Genomic DNA, 16,279 nt, shown 5'->3' with positions numbered 1-16,279 from the left:
TGCTTTTAAATTTCCCTCCAAATAGTTCTTTTAATGTCTGATAGATCGGGCGATCGTCTTCACTTGTCTACTAAGAGTGTTTAACAACGGTCTACGTTTAGAGTTTTCAAAAGTTTTATAAATATCCTACAGATCGCAGTTGTACGTCGAAGTTGAAAAATCATTCATATGAGTTTACTCTCTGCTTTTTAGCGCTTCTGATTGGGTGTTTTCCTAAGTTGTTATTATAATACTTTTGAGGTTAGTGACACAACTAAACGACGCAGACGTATATATTGGCGGGTTTAGTCTAGACAATGGAGCAGATGTTGTAATCGTTTCGCTCGAGCCGCTTTATTTAGACTATGATTCACATCATCCCTGCCACCCCGGAACCTTGCTCGCGTATCGTTCCTACATCACGGATACCCCAGCAGGTCCTTATTCCATCTGAACGAATACCTTCACAGCTGAATATTCTAGTATACAATAGTGAGCGATACGATGTGGCGCACCATTGCTGTTCGTTCGGCCGCTGACTGTAAATTAATTCGTGCCCGCTGGTGCCCGCGCACCAAAACAATACGATCCACAATGGGTTAACAAGATTTGCCACTTGTGATGAGTGTATTTTTAAGTAATGTATAACATATTTTTGGGACCAGTATTAACTAGTCATTATTGATTGATCTCAGGTATATTAGTTAGCATCAAACTATTTTTTAATAACATGAGACAACGTACCTTACAAAGTTAGCATGCTATTTACTATTACTATGTGTTTACTATTATTTTGTAGAGTAAGAGAATATTCATTCACATGAACATGTGAGTTTTGTAATGAAATATTTGTGTGATGTTGCAGCCAGGATAAATTTATACGAATGCTCTTAAAGCCATATGATAATCGACCTTGGGGCCAAACCAATTGGATCCTGATGAGAATGTGGCAAGGCTGTGGCTTTGCTTTCCGATACAAGAAATCTCCTCATCTCAGTCGGAAATTGGGGCCTCGGACACCGTCAAGTGAATCTGGTCTCCTCATTCATCAATCTTTTGGTGTGTGTTACTTGTTAGATCTTTTCTATTTTGTAGCTTTTTGGCAGAAGAAGTGGTGGTCAAAGTTGAAATTGAATGTTCTTATCATGAAGTTGTAACACTTTTTGTAGAATGGTTTACTCCTTAGCAGAGTGAGGAAAATAAAGTTGAAGTTTTGTGTGATAAATGGTGCAAGAAGTTCTTAGCAATTAGGAAAGGGCATTTTTTATAAGGAAAGGGGAAAGAGGGGAGAAAATGAAAATGACATTATCTTTGTTTAATAAACTCCTTAAAACCCTTACTGCAGCTCTATACTGAGTGTTCTTGTCTTGTGTGTAGAGGCTACTGCGCATTAGTGCATCTGCCACAGTCAACATGTTAAACTATTGTACAATAACTTCTGCTATAATACAAGTAGTTAACACCTTCACTGCGGCTCTATACAGAGTGTCCTTGTCTTGTGTGTAGAGGCTACTGCGCATTAGTGCATCTACCACAGTCAACATGTTAAACTATTGTACAATAACTTCTGCTATAATACAAGTAGTTAACACCTTCACTGCGGCTCTATACAGAGTGTCCTTGTCTTGTGTGTAGAGGCTACTGCGCATTAGTGCATCTGCCGCAGTCAACATATTATTATTTGTGAGATAAGTTCAGTGACAATAGTTGAAAGTGCCCAAACAATTATGAGGTCCCATTTCAAATTATTGAATATTGTCGAGCCATTCTCAGAAAGAAATACATCACAAGGATGAAAAGCCAGTTTGTTCATATGTCTGTCTAGTAGTCATAGCCCTTGATGTAGGTTTAACTTGTGCTTCTATTCAATTCAAAATAAGTTATGTACAGATGGTACATCACAGCAATATATATATAAAAAACATTATTTTTGATCATTTAATTTCCTATTATTTAGACTAACCTAGTTTATCAATAAAGTTCGTATTACCACCAAAAGTAATGTAAACCACTAAAATTTTTTAAAAGAAATGTATTACAAAAATGACTTTTTTACAATCATACTGTGCTATTTTACTATCAGTAACTGTAATAACAACCAAAAAATATATGTTGGGGCGTTGAACATTTTTTATTTTTGAAAAATAAACAAGGTAGACTTGTAACTCCTATTTAGAAATAAATATTGTTTATTGTATAAGGTAAAAAATAATGTTGATATCCATAGGTAAACTAGTATTCAAGTTTTATATAAATCTCTGTGACAAGTACCCACAAGTTAAATTCCAGTAACCATATAGCATATTGTTCATAAAATAAGAAATAAACATTTTTATTTATTATTGCGCTTACTGAGTCATGTATGTGGTTTTCAAGAGGATATCACCAAAAACCAAACACATTTATCTGGCTTATTTACAAACTTCATACTCTGTCTTGTACAGGTATGCTTCTAAATTTATTCTGTGTTATTAAGAAAGCATTTCTGATGTACAGAACTAAACTTTAAACAACATAAGTACTTGAAAAAAGCAATTGGTATTCCAAATAATTGCATGGTTTATATGAATTCTCATAAATTTGATTTTAATGTGACTTGAAAAATTAATATAGATATACTGTTAAAGTACTTAATAGAATTATACTGTTCTCCCTGTCTGGCAGAGATTTACCAGTAGTTGATTACATAGATGTTGTGCAATGACCAAGAAATTGCCACAGCGTTTTGTGAGGTTGCTCATTAAGGATTAATACAATCATACTGTTACAGATCCCTGTCCATCAGAGAAGTATCAAATGTTCATTGCTAAGATATTATATTACGACCAAGAAGTGGCTACAGAGTTTTGTGAGGTTGCTCACTAAGGATTAATACAATCATACTGTTACAGATCCCTGTCTATCAGAGAAGTATCAAATGTTCATTGCTAAGATATTATATTACGACCAAGAAATGGCTACAGAGTTTTGTGAGGTTGCTCACTAAGGATTAATACAATCATACTGTTACAGATCCCTGTCCATCAGAGAAGTATCAAAGGTTGATTGCTAAGATATTATATTACGACCAAGAAATGGCTACAGAGTTTTGTGAGGTTGCTCACTAAGGATTAATACAATCATACTGTTACAGATCCCTGTCCATCAGAGAAGTATCAAAGGTTGATTGCTAAGATATTATATTACGACCAAGAAATGGCTACAGAGTTTTGTGAGGTTGCTCACTAAGGATTAATACAATCATACTGTTACAGATCCCTGTCCATCAGAGAAGTATCAAAGGTTGATTGCTAAGATATTATATTACGACCAAGAAATGGCTACAGAGTTTTGTGAGGTTGCTCACTAAGGATTAATACAATCATACTGTTACAGATCCCTGTCCATCAGAGAAGTATCAAAGGTTGATTGCTAAGATATTATATTACGACCAAGAAATGGCTACAGAGTTTTGTGAGGTTGCTCACTAAGGATTAATACAATCATACTGTTACAGATCCCTGTCCATCAGAGAAGTATCAAAGGTTGATTGCTAAGATATTATATTACGACCAAGAAATGGCTACAGAGTTTTTGAATTCAGTTCTCAAACAACTCAACTGGTCCTTTTCTGAGTTTATCAGCATGATGCAAGAGGTAACCATCTATCTAACCATTAGGTTGATGTTCTCTGATACTAGTAAATATTTTTATAAACGTTTTATAATTTGATTGTACTTTTATTTCAGTTCAGTTTTTTTACTGGTAGGCCAACCAATTAGCCATCAAAACAATGATCAGGAACTATTATAATCTTTCTCTTAATTTGACTGGACATGGAGATAAATATTTATGTTGACTGTAATTGTTAATAATTCATATGTTTGAATACATTTTTAGTATACTTTTAAATTATAATTTTGATATAATATTGTTTCTTATTAGTCCTCCTCTGTAGACTAATAGTTATAGTCTCGGCTCTCTAACTGAGAGATCATGGGTTCAAATCCCGGAGAGAACTGATCATGTGTAGTCATGATAAATATAGTGTATTTTGCTAATAATAAACAGTGTACTCCAAAGCTGGCATAGCTAACGCTGAGGTTTATAGGAGAATAATAATCTTTAAAACATTGTTTCTTATTAAATACGATGGCTGTTTTTTAAGTAAGGGCCATTTTATTTTCTTTAAATAAACGACAATTATTTTTTTCAAAATACATATATTTTCAGAATCTACATACTTTTCTTTATTTTCCAACACAGTTTCCTTGTTTTTTAAGGCACTTATATCTTAAAACTAAGTTTTGAAATCCCTCTTCAAAGAAATTTGCCGTCTGCTCTGACAACCAGGAGTTCACGACCGTCTTGACTTCTTCGTCATCATTGTAGCGCTTCCCGCCAAGATGATTTTTCAAGTACCGAAAAAGGTGGAAATCGCTCGGAGCAAGGTCGGGGCTGTACGGCGGATGATTCAGGACTTCCCAGCCAAAAGAGTTGATCATTTCCTGTGTCCGAGCAGCGGTGTGAGGCCTTGCATTGTCGTGGAGGAGCAGAATTCCGTTTGTCAGCATGCCGCGTCTTTTGTTCTGAATGGCGTGTTGGAGACTGGCCAGGGTTGCACAGTAGGCTTCTGAGTTAATCGTCATTCCTCGCGGCATAAAGTCCACTAGCAAAACACTGCGCCTGTCCCAGAACATAGTTGCCATAATTTTGTGCTGCGACAGCGTTTGCTTGGCTTTGACTTTGACTGGAGATGTTGTGTGCTGCCATTCCATGGGATGTTGCTTTGATTCAGGAGTGATATGGGATACCCATGTTTCATTGCCTGTGACAATTCGACTCAACATGTTGTCTCCTTCCTCGTCGTAGCGTGTCAAGAAAGTCAAAGAACTGTTCAATCTCTTTTTTTGTGATCCTCAGTGAGGAGTTTTGAGTACCCATCTTGAGCACAATTTTTCAAAGTTTAGGTTTTATGACACAATTTTGTACAGTACTGACCTGGACACTTGTGGAAATTTCATAAAGAGAGTGGTTATTGTGAACCGTCTGTCCTCATGAATTCTTGCGTCAACTGCAGTAACCAAATCTTCCGTGATCACAGATGGCCTGAGCGATCTTCATCATGGACGTCTTCATGGCCATCTTTAAATTCTCTGACCCGTTTCTCCGCACTTTACCTTCACTGATTGCCTTGGCACCATACATCTCACAAAGCTTACAGTGAATGTCAGCAGCCGACATGTTTCTTGCAGTCAAAAATCTTATCACCGACCGAATTTCACACGTGGCGGGTGATTCGATAATCTTAAACATTTTAAAGATCCACAGTAATGCGTAAAGGTTAGCTACAGAGCTGCAACTGACGTGAAGTTGTTCGCTAGGAATGCCGGGAGGCGGGGCACATGCTCGTTATGGCAGGAACGCGAACTAATACCGTGTATGGGAGAACAGCCCTTACTTAAAAAAAGCCCTCGTAAGTTTGCAGAATAAATTTAAAACGTGTTTCTTGTTTATATTTTTTTAAGTAAGATGATGAACAGAATTTCCATTTCGCTATGATTAAAGAAATTTTCTTGCCACATTTACAAATGGGCTATTTAAATTTAAAGATAAAGGAGCCCCAACAGCTAATACAACTTGTATCAGATTCAGAACTTGTCGAAGAGGCCAGAGCGGGTGATCATTGATGCACGCCAGCTGAAAATCTGCGCAACATGTTTTGATTTTGTGATAAGCCTGCTGCGGGTGGTGGAGATGATATGTACCATCTGCCTGCCAGTGTTCACTGACAGTTCCAGGGAGGGCACCGAGAACCTGCTGGAACGCTTAAGTCAGGTTTGACCATATGCAATTAATTGATTAGTTTTAATCCTTGAAGTAGTAACTGCAAATTCCTTAAATGGGAACAATTCTTTGGTACTTTGCACACATCATTTTAAAATATTACGACATATTTGCCATACATTTTTATTTATTATACTACATTTTTCAAAAATAATTCTGTAGATTATTGGGGTGAATAAAACATTAGACATTATGAATACACTGTTATCCTGGTCAAGTATGTTCTGAAGTTATTTTTTAAATGTAGTGGAGGTTTATCTGACAAAAACATATAATGATAAAAATTAAAATCTGAAATAGCCCAAATGTTCTAAATGTTGTGTAGTTAAAAAATCTACAATTTTGTGTATGTTTTATGCATGTAAATGTGGGTCTAGTATAACAAAATCTATGGACAGAAATGTGCTAAAATGGACACAACAAATTTATTTCAACATTTAAGTATTAACATTTTGAGTGTGAAATGCACTATTAAACCAAAATATGTGTTTAATCCTTACCTAAAATTATAACACCAGCTAATAGCCTAGATTAAAAAGGCCTATTAATTTAATGATTTCACAGATATTCCTTTATACATGTACTAGTAAACCACTGTCTGTGAAGTAATGAACAGATAAAATAAAGCTACTGTTAAAGAAATAAGTGCTTATTTCATCAAATAATTACTTATACGATTGGAACAAAACAGTACTAAAACGCTATTAAAACAAACAAGATAGTCAAGCAATTGTTTCGTTTTCAACTGATGTTCATTATTTTTTAGACTCTCTTGAACACTTATTTGTCAAATTATTAGCATGTTTATAATTTAAGGAAATTTTTTAGAATTAATTCTTTTCTTGAATTTTTCTTTATTTCTAAGGAATACAGATATTTAAATTTGAAACCATTTACAAATAAAGGTAAATAGTCAAGAAAGGTGACATTGTTTGTGCAGCTGCTGAGCCAGATCTTGCTGCGAGTAACATCACCCACAGGCTGTTTCACTCATGTCATCTCCCTGGAAGTACCCGATTTGGACTCTATCGACCAATTCCCGGTGTTATCAGCTGTTGTAGGAGTTATTGTTGCACTCTTAGCTGAAGATCTGAAAGATCCAGGTGAATATTTGTACTCTACCAAACTGTTCTGTTAGTGATGTTTAATATATAATATGGTGTTGTTTTATTTTGAAATAGTTATTCAAAAGATTAGATATAGATCAGTTAATTCAAATTAAAGATATGAAAATCACATAGATTCTAGAAGCTCTGTTCTTATTGGTATTAGTTATAAATTTAAAACAAACACTCCAATAATATACATTTTTATTTTTGAGAGGCCTTTCGTGCTCAAGGAGCACATCATCAGGAGTCATGTGGGTCTGATGATGTGCCAAAATGTTTTGTTATATGTCTTATAAATTGTACAATTGATATAAAAATATATAATTATTACTAATTAATTTATCATAACATTTATATATCTATTATTAGACATACATTTGGTTATATACCTTCTTGCTGCTTCATATATTTTCAAGTTAATTTGTTTAACAATGCTTAAACCAGAATTGAGAAGCTTGAATTTTAAAGTATTTACACACCTGTAACAGTTGGGAGATAATTTTTATTGTAAAATATGAGTTTTAACAGTTACTGTGCAATTTAAAGAAAAATAAAGTGGAAAACTTTCTGGCATACATTTAAATAGTGTCTAATTTATTAAAATTTAATGAGTTTAGTAAAAATTAGTAAAGGAATACATACAAAAATTATAAAATATAAGACTTATAGAAATAGTTTTGGAAGATAATGTTAAAAAAATATATAAACATTATTATTTGATTGTTAAATTATACACAATGAAACCTAATTATGTAGATTTATAAGGTAATTTTTAGGCAGATAATGTTACAGGACAGAGCATGTTGTAACAAAATCTCATTATTGTTCTAGAGAAAACTGTAATGTCTCCAGCAATAAAAAGCCTTCTGTATGAACCAGCCTTCCAGTTGAATACATTCAAGTACGTCTTAGGAAAAACAGGCGACCAGGAGAATTTCTCACTAGCAAATTGTGAGTGTTATTCAATTGTGTGTATTATGTTGTAGTTAATATTATTTTACTATAGATGTTAACACAATATAGAATTATATATCTTCATAATTTATTTATATAACTTAAGATATTATTCAGTGCATTTTTTGTACAAATATAATTAGTATATACAATTTGTAATTTGAAAAAGTTTACACAATTTCTTAGTTATGTACATTGATTTCAGTTGCAAATTTATAACAGTCACAATATAAATGATGAATTTTATTGCACTTTGGATGATGGTAAGAAAGTTTGAATACTCAAAAGTAAGAGTAGTTTTACATAGTTATATACCGGGTGTTTATAAATGAATATCGGGGTTGTAACACTTTGTATTATTTTTTACATGTAACTTAAAATTATAATTCATATATAAAATCAAAGAGCAACTCAAACAGCTTTGTTTGTTGTCATCTGTGCTCATGCAGATGCAATGTTTTTTCCACCATTTGGTAGAAATCGCGGAGGACTGTTTGGAATGTTTTCAAGAAATGCTTACAACTACGTCCTTATAGTTTGCAGTTGTTACATGCTCTATAGGCTGCAGGCTATGCTGTAAGTGCCAATTTTGCAAACTAAATGTTGCACGACGATGAAGATTTTCTGGATCATGTTGTTTTTAGTGGTGAATCGACATTTCACCTTAGTGGACATGTGAATACTTACAATGTGCGTGTCTGGGGCTCAGAAAACCCTCACAAGAAGCGACAATTGCAGTGAAATACCCCTAAATTGAATGTTTCGTGTGCCATATCTATTTGTTTTTGGAGAAGGAACTGTAAATGGTATTTCTTATCTTGATGCTCTAGAGGTATAGCTATTTCGTCAATTTGAAGAAGATGAACTACAAAACATCATTTGGCAGCAATCACTTATTGGTCATAGTGTTATTGGCTGTAAAGAAAATAGTTAAATCTAATCAGAATACAAATGAACAATTTTTTCTCATTGGTTTTACAGATCCACAAGCAGTGAGTGCTGAGGAGTTGGACACTGTTAACAAGGTGATCAGTCTCCTGACACATCAGCAGACTCGTATGAGTGAGGTCAGTGAAGTTGACGAGGAGGAGCTGTGCCCCATCTGTTGTGCAATGCCACTAGCAGTCACCTTCATGCCTTGTCACCATAGATCTTGCAAGTAAGTTCCACATCCAGTGATTTATGGTTTTGATTGTTTCAACCCTGGACCTGCCAGTGAGTAGCACCAAGCTAATTTTGGCCTGTTTGCATTTTTCCTAAAATTCGTAACAAATCCATCTGTTGCTCAAAGTCCATTGTTTTAATACATTTTCAGGTGAAATGTAAAATAATGATTTGTAAAAATAATGACTTCTACTATTAGCATATTGGGGAATTTGAAATGAAAAATAAATTGTATATGAAGAAAGTTTCTGACAAAACACTTTATTTAGGAAATACAGATCACTCAAAATTCTGAGATATATAAAGTAAACACAATTTCATTGAGTGTTGATACAAGGATTTTTATAAGAAATAAAATACAAATAAAGGCCTTACAGTAATTTTTATAAAAAAGCTCAAAATTAGTGAGCAATTGGTTTTATAACAGTGTTTTTTGTAATACTAATAATATAAGAAACATGCTTGTCCTAATATCTCATTTCAAAGCTAATGAAATATATAACTAAAATAAAATATAAATGTTCTAATCTCTAATTGTATCTAGGAAACGTTTTCTTAAGCGCTTTATGGATTAATCTGTAATTTACCAAAAATAATACATGGTATAGATCAGCGGTTCCCAAACTTTTTTGGTAACGTACCCCTTAGTTTGTACTATTTATTATGGCGTACCCCTTGGCCCATAACACATATATTTTAAATTATACATGCATTATTAGTTTGCCTTTTTTATTTTCGTTTTATATGCAATTATAATCACTCATATGTGATAAAATCTGAATTTCAAAGATAAAATGCAATAAGAATAACAGATCCGTAATGTATTAAAATACAAATGTTATATATTTCACCAAACCCTGAGCGTCGTGTGATCCAAAAATCAATAAGAGTGGTTTTGTTAAATACTTCTTTCAGATCCGAATAGCAGTTTAACTCCAAAATTTCCTCTTTGAGGTTCAGAGAAAAGCTGATGGAACAATTTTCTCAATTTCAGCAAAGGGGTTTTTAATCCACGAGTATGAACTCAGATCTTCTTGAAAGTATTTTGTGAAGCTAGCTTGGAGGGAGCTACAATGATCTGATATGTCATTCAAAATTTTTTGACTCAGGAGAAGTTTGTTTTCTTTAATAAAAGATTCAAGAGATGGGAACAATAACACTTGGCTTTTCTTTGCTTCCCCTTCTGCAAATCTTAGTTTTAGTTTCACACTATTGATTTTGTCCATAACTTGGAATGGGGTGTTATAGCTTCCTTTTAGTTTCCTGTTAACATCATTTAACATACTGAATATGTCTGCCAAATAAGCCAATAAGCTAAACCACAATTCATCTGAAAAACGGTCACGATACTGAAAGTCTGTGTCGGATACAAAAATCAATATTTCATGTCGAAGTTCAAAAACTCGAGGTATCACTCTTCCTCTCGACAACCACCTTACTTCCGTGTGCAGAAGTAATTTTTTGTGAATACTATCCATTTCATCACATAAATTATGGAAAAGGCGTGAGTTCAGTGCTCTGGCATTAATGAAATTTACTGTCTTCACTGCTTCATTCAGTACATTTTTCAGCTCTGCTGGACATCTCTTTGTAACCAAGGCTTCTCGGTGAAGACTACAATGAATAAACTTAGCCTTTGGGCTTACTTGCTGCACTTGAGTAACAATTCCCTTATGAACTCCAGCCATTGCATTTGCCCCATCTGTGCAAATTCCTACACATTTTTCCCAGTTCAACTCGTTTTCTCGAATAAATGTGTCTAATTTTCCAAATATTTCATTTGCATTTCGGTGTGAAGGCAAGTTTTGGCAAAATAACATGTCTTCTCCGACAGCATTTCCATCTTCGTACCTAACATAACATATTAGCTGAGCCATGTTAGTTACGTCAGTTGTTTCATCAATTTGAATAGCAAAATATTTGCTTTTTTTATTTTCATGAGTAATGTTTCCTTTACATTAGCAGCCATGTCACTTATTCTTCTTAAAACTGTATTGTTAGAAAGCGAAAGTGAATCAATCTGTTTAGTCCCATTTTTTCCTAACATGGTTGACACAATGTCTTTAGTTGCTGGCAGTATCAATGTTTCCCCAATGGTATGTGGTTTGCCCTCTTGAGCAATTCTAAGACTAACTGTATAGGAAGCCTCAACCGCTTTTAAATTCAAACTGGTAAAAAATTAATATTTGTCTTGCTGCCTTTTAATGAAGCTTCCTTATTTTTGAAAAAAATTTAATGGTTTATCTTTGTAATTTTCGTATTTTGTTAGGAAATGACGTTTTAAAAGAGATGGTTTCATTGCATGATGAGAAAGTGTTTCCAAACAAATTACACAATGTGGCCTAACTTTATTGTCATGGACTTCATTATAAGTAAATCCATAAGAAAAGTAGCTGGTATCATATTTACGCCTTTTTTGTACGCACGTTTGTTTACCTAATGGCTTCGCAGAACACACAGAAGAACCTTGACTTTTGATGAAGACGTACTAGGTACAAGAGTAAAATAACCTTCTTCAAGTGATGATGAAACTCTTTGCTTTTTCTTAACGTTTGAAGACTTGCTTAACCACTTATCCATATCGCTATAACAAACACTGTCTATGAAATAATGAACAAAATAACACAAATAATGTGGCAGTATGACACACGCTTAAAACCACACACTTTGCAGACTAGCAGACGATAGACAAACTGACAAAGAAACTAGAAGATGGAGAGCGTCAGTGATGTAGCCACTCGTCGCGCAAAACAAAACTTTTCTCGCTTTTCCCGCAACCCGAAATTTCCCTCGCATCAGCCGGAACATAATAGCAAACTGGCGTGGTCCTGCTCACGTACCCCCTGGCAACGTCTCGCGTACCACCAGGGGGTTCGCGTACCACAGTTTGGGAACCCCTGGTATAGATATGAAACATCAGACTTGTAACAAATCCGTCATAATGTCTTGGATTCTTAGATTTTAACCCAGCCAATATTTCATGGATGGGAATATCTATAAACTATAGCCAACACATGAAAATATATATTCCACATCTTATTATAGTTGTGGTACTGTTATACTATACTACACATATTATCTTGTGTTTGTAGTGTATAATTCTAATAAATTGTGTTTTCTACAGATCCTGTATAACACATCATCTAATGGACTGCAAGAACTGTTTCTTCTGCAAAACAGCCATAAACTCTGTGGTGTCTAACGATGGCAAACTTCTGTTTGATGCAACTGCCTCAGCTCATAAAGTCACAGACCTACATCCTATTTAGCACATTATTTAGTGACCTAATGCTTCCCACATTTGGCTTGTGGCAGCTACATAAATTAGATGCTTTAGTAATTTTTTTTATACATTTTCTTGTTACCATTATTTAACATGGATCATATCCTCTTTTTTATGATGTTACACATTGTTTTATCACTCATGTTGAACTAAATGATTAGTGCTACTTCTTGTAAATTTGTTAAGTTTTTGTTGGTTAGTTTGTTGTGTAAAATAGTATTTTGTTGTTTGTGTGTATGCACTACTTGTTGTGTTTTATTTATTTCTAATAATTTAATTCACTGTTACTAACGTCATATGTATTTATGAAAATTCTTCATATATAAAAAATAAATAATATTTTTTAATACAAATACAAAACATAACTTTGTTTACTGCACTTAATACAACATGCAAATCCTATATTTCCTTTCCTTGGTCTTATGAAAATTAAAACAGAGTAGTTTTGTTATCTATAGGCAATCAATTCAATCTAGCAACTTTGGGAAGAGCCACATAATATCTTTGATTATATCAGTTACACGGGAGGTAAATAATTCATATGGACAGGGGTATGCCAAGGTTCAGAGGATTAATTTTATTAGTTCTGACCTCAGACGCTAGAGCTGCAAAACATAACTTTGATTGTTACTGTTCAAATATTTGCTACCTGTCTTCTCATTACAGAGTGAAGTCCGAGCATTCACTTTTCCTTGCTTCAGTTTATTGTGTGTTGGATGATTTATCTCTTGTGTAATACAATCAAAGATATGGGTGGTTAACAATTTACATTTATTATTTTGCCTGTTTTTTGTGTTATCACTGGTTATGAGAAATCATAATCTGATTTCGAGGTTTATGAGTTGCCTCATTCAATAATATCTAGAAGCATCGGTCACCAATTTTTGGTGACACTGCACCAATTCGAAATAGGCAGTTTGAATAGTGATTATAGACATACTATTCTAAATTACTGATTATTGTTAGTATAAAAGGTCGGGGAAGTGCGGAATATACCATCACTAAGCAGAGGAAAAGTTTTAGACATTGCATTTTAAAATGGAGGGAAAAAGTTAATACTTTTGTGTAATAAAATTTCAAGTTGTATTACTTGTTTGTTTTTTCAGTGAAAACTGCTAAAGTTAGACATATTTTATAGACTCAGCAAATTTCATATGTTAAATAAATTAAATCAAAGAACGTATAAACGTTTCAAAGATGGCTGTGAATATATTAAAGGTCTGGACACCCCAGCACATCAACAATCGGTGAAAACTTGAAAAAAGTGGAACTTGAATGGTTATGAACGATCGCCGAATTATGATAAGAGAATTTATTAAAAGCCAGTTCATGTTGTCACATGAATTAGTTAATGCCAGGAAATGTTTTTAGAATGTTTTGGATATGAAACATGAAACAGCAAAATTTGATCCAAAATTGTTGAATTGTGAACAAAAACAGTGGCATATGGAAGTTGCTCAGGAGTCACTAAATGAAGTCAATGACAATGCAGAATTACTGAAACATGTTTCAACAGGTGACAAAACATGAGTTTACGGATATGACATTGAAACAAATGCTCAATCAGTGGAGACATTCTGGATTGCTGATCGCCAAGGCTCGACAAGTGCAGTCGAACGTGAAGGTTATGCTCACTGTGTTCTTCGATTATAATAGCATAGTGCATCATGAATTCTTGCCACAATGTCAAACAGTCAGTAAGGAGTACTACCTGCAAGTTTAACGCTGTTTGTGTGAAACAATCTTAAAAAACACCCGGACTTGTGACAAATTGACAGGGTGGTCTGCAAGTTTCTTCTTCAGCTTGTTACTGTTGAGAGATCGAAGTCACTCTGGAAGAGCATTGTGGAGTTTAGGTCTAATGTAGGATGGTTTCTTTTCATACAACGCTTTTGCGATGAAGGGTAGGATGTATTGTGATGCATCTCTGGTGTTGTGTGTATATACACTACTTCCTGTAGGTAGCTCCATCTTATCAATATGAAGAACAGCAGCTAGTATATGGAGTGCAATGACTGTTAGGATCCCGAGGGATTTGACTCTCTGCAGCTGTCCATTGGACCATGATCTGCCAGCACACTTATGGGTGTCTTTTGAAGGACAAGAATTTGCTGTAGGTTACCTTTAGTTTTTCCTCCCCAGAGTACTAGTCCATATCTAAGATGGGACTCCACAAGTGAGCAATAGACTGTCCTCGCTGCATTTAGATCACCAATCTATTTAATTCTTCTCATAACGTAAATCCCAGTACTTATTTTATTGTTTATGTGGTCAGTCCATCTAAGATCGGTGTCTAATGTAGCACCTAGCAATTTTGATGATTTTTCTTCTACATAATTAAACCGTTATAAGTGATTATTTTTACAATCTTAATTTTGAATTATGCGTGAATCTTAATTTTGAATTATGCGTGAATTTCAAGTATTTAATAATAAATAAGTCCATGTAAACCAAAGAAGTTTATGTACTCATAAAAAGTTTTGTATTTTAAGGTTTCAAGGTTATGGATGGTTATGAAAGTGTTACAATTATACTGACATGCCAACATTGAGACTTATTGTCCCATCAGTGTTGCGTAAATTAAACATCCAAACTAATAATACATCTTCATGTTTGACTACATTGATGATGTACATGTGAATACTACATGTGAATTCTACCTTTCTCTTGATTGAGCTGGAAGGGATATTTTGTATTAAAAAACATAAATGCTTATAATAATCAAATATTTGTTAAATTAATAATTATTACTTATCACTGGTAATAAATGAAGTGCCTGATGATGGAATCATTGATTCCGAAAGGCCTTGCAATAAGGAAATAAATATTGGAACCTTATGTGGTGCAAAAGTAATGAGGTACAATACCAAGGATTGAAGTTGTAGTTTGAAGTGAATCTTTATAGTTATCTAGCATGCACAATTGGGCTGATGCGTAACAATGTACAATATTACTGTAATTTACTGAATGCTACAAAGTTATTATTTGAAGGTAAAAAATGCAATGAAGAAGTGTCATTCTATTATTCTATTACACAACAATATTAAACCTCATACTACTAATGTCCAAAAGTAAAAAAATTGGTTACATTAGGATGGGAAATGTTGGAACTCTCTGATTTTAATCTTTTTAGACTCTTCATGGAAGCATTTTAAGACTAAAATTTCAACAATGATGCTATGGAAGTGTTTATGCTTCATTGGCTACAAGAATGAATAAAGAGCCTTTACAATGATTAATCAAAGAAATTTCCAATCTGATTGAAATAATGTATTTCTTGGTAGAGTATGAAGAAAATAATATATATTATAAACTTAGTTAAACAAAGTAAAGATTAAAGAACATGTTCTGTTTATATTTGACAAACCCTTGTAATGAAATGTCAATAACATTGTAGGAAGTAAATGAAGATAAATTATTCAAAATATAATTCAAATTTTTATTAATTCACAAATACTAATACTTTTACAACTAATTCAATGTACAAATACTAAATTCATCTAATTTACACGAGACAGAAATGAAAAAATTCTCTTCAAATAATGGATTAATAGTGGATACAGCTTAGTGAAAAGTTGAAATGTGTATACTGATTTGATACTGATTAAATTTAAAATATTTTTATATAGTGATATTGATGGCAGTTCTGGATGTAATATAATGAACTTTCAAATATACAAGAGAAATTAATCATTAGATGTGTTAAAGTATTAGCTATATAAAAAAAACATCTTTGAATTCTAACAAAATAATAACAAAAATAATACTTAATGTTATCTTTTTCAATATTATTTTATTCTCAACTCATGAATACGTTGACAACCAATTAATAGTTCCATTGTTAACAGGTTCTACTGATAAATAAACTTTGTTCTCTGTTCAATCCAACAATATATATTAAAGACACAACTATATTAATCTGGCAGTAAAAATGCCTAACTAAACTTATGTAAATATAAAACAA

At 33.5% G+C, this 16,279-nt stretch overlaps 1 protein-coding gene across 3 annotated transcripts in view; it reads left to right on the top strand.

The window, feature by feature from the left end:
• The window catches only part of LOC124355000 (E3 ubiquitin-protein ligase RNF123), a 60,756-nt gene extending 48,197 nt beyond the window's left edge, over positions 1–12,559 (top strand). For all 3 annotated transcript variants that reach the window (XM_046805865.1, XM_046805863.1, XM_046805864.1), the window contains exons 18-24: positions 845–1,038; positions 3,476–3,615; positions 5,608–5,796; positions 6,746–6,908; positions 7,746–7,865; positions 8,850–9,027; positions 12,157–12,559. In XM_046805865.1, the coding sequence (XP_046661821.1) occupies positions 845–1,038; positions 3,476–3,615; positions 5,608–5,796; positions 6,746–6,908; positions 7,746–7,865; positions 8,850–9,027; positions 12,157–12,301 (1,129 nt within the window). In that variant the 3' untranslated portion in view covers positions 12,302–12,559. The remainder of the gene's footprint in view (positions 1–844; positions 1,039–3,475; positions 3,616–5,607; positions 5,797–6,745; positions 6,909–7,745; positions 7,866–8,849; positions 9,028–12,156) is intronic.
• The last annotated feature ends 3,720 nt before the right edge of the window (positions 12,560–16,279 follow it).

Source organism: Homalodisca vitripennis, chromosome 2, assembly GCF_021130785.1.
Source record: "Homalodisca vitripennis isolate AUS2020 chromosome 2, UT_GWSS_2.1, whole genome shotgun sequence".
NCBI classification, from domain to species: Eukaryota; Metazoa; Arthropoda; class Insecta; order Hemiptera; family Cicadellidae; genus Homalodisca; species Homalodisca vitripennis.
This window is presented reverse-complemented; position numbering and strand designations above follow the sequence as displayed.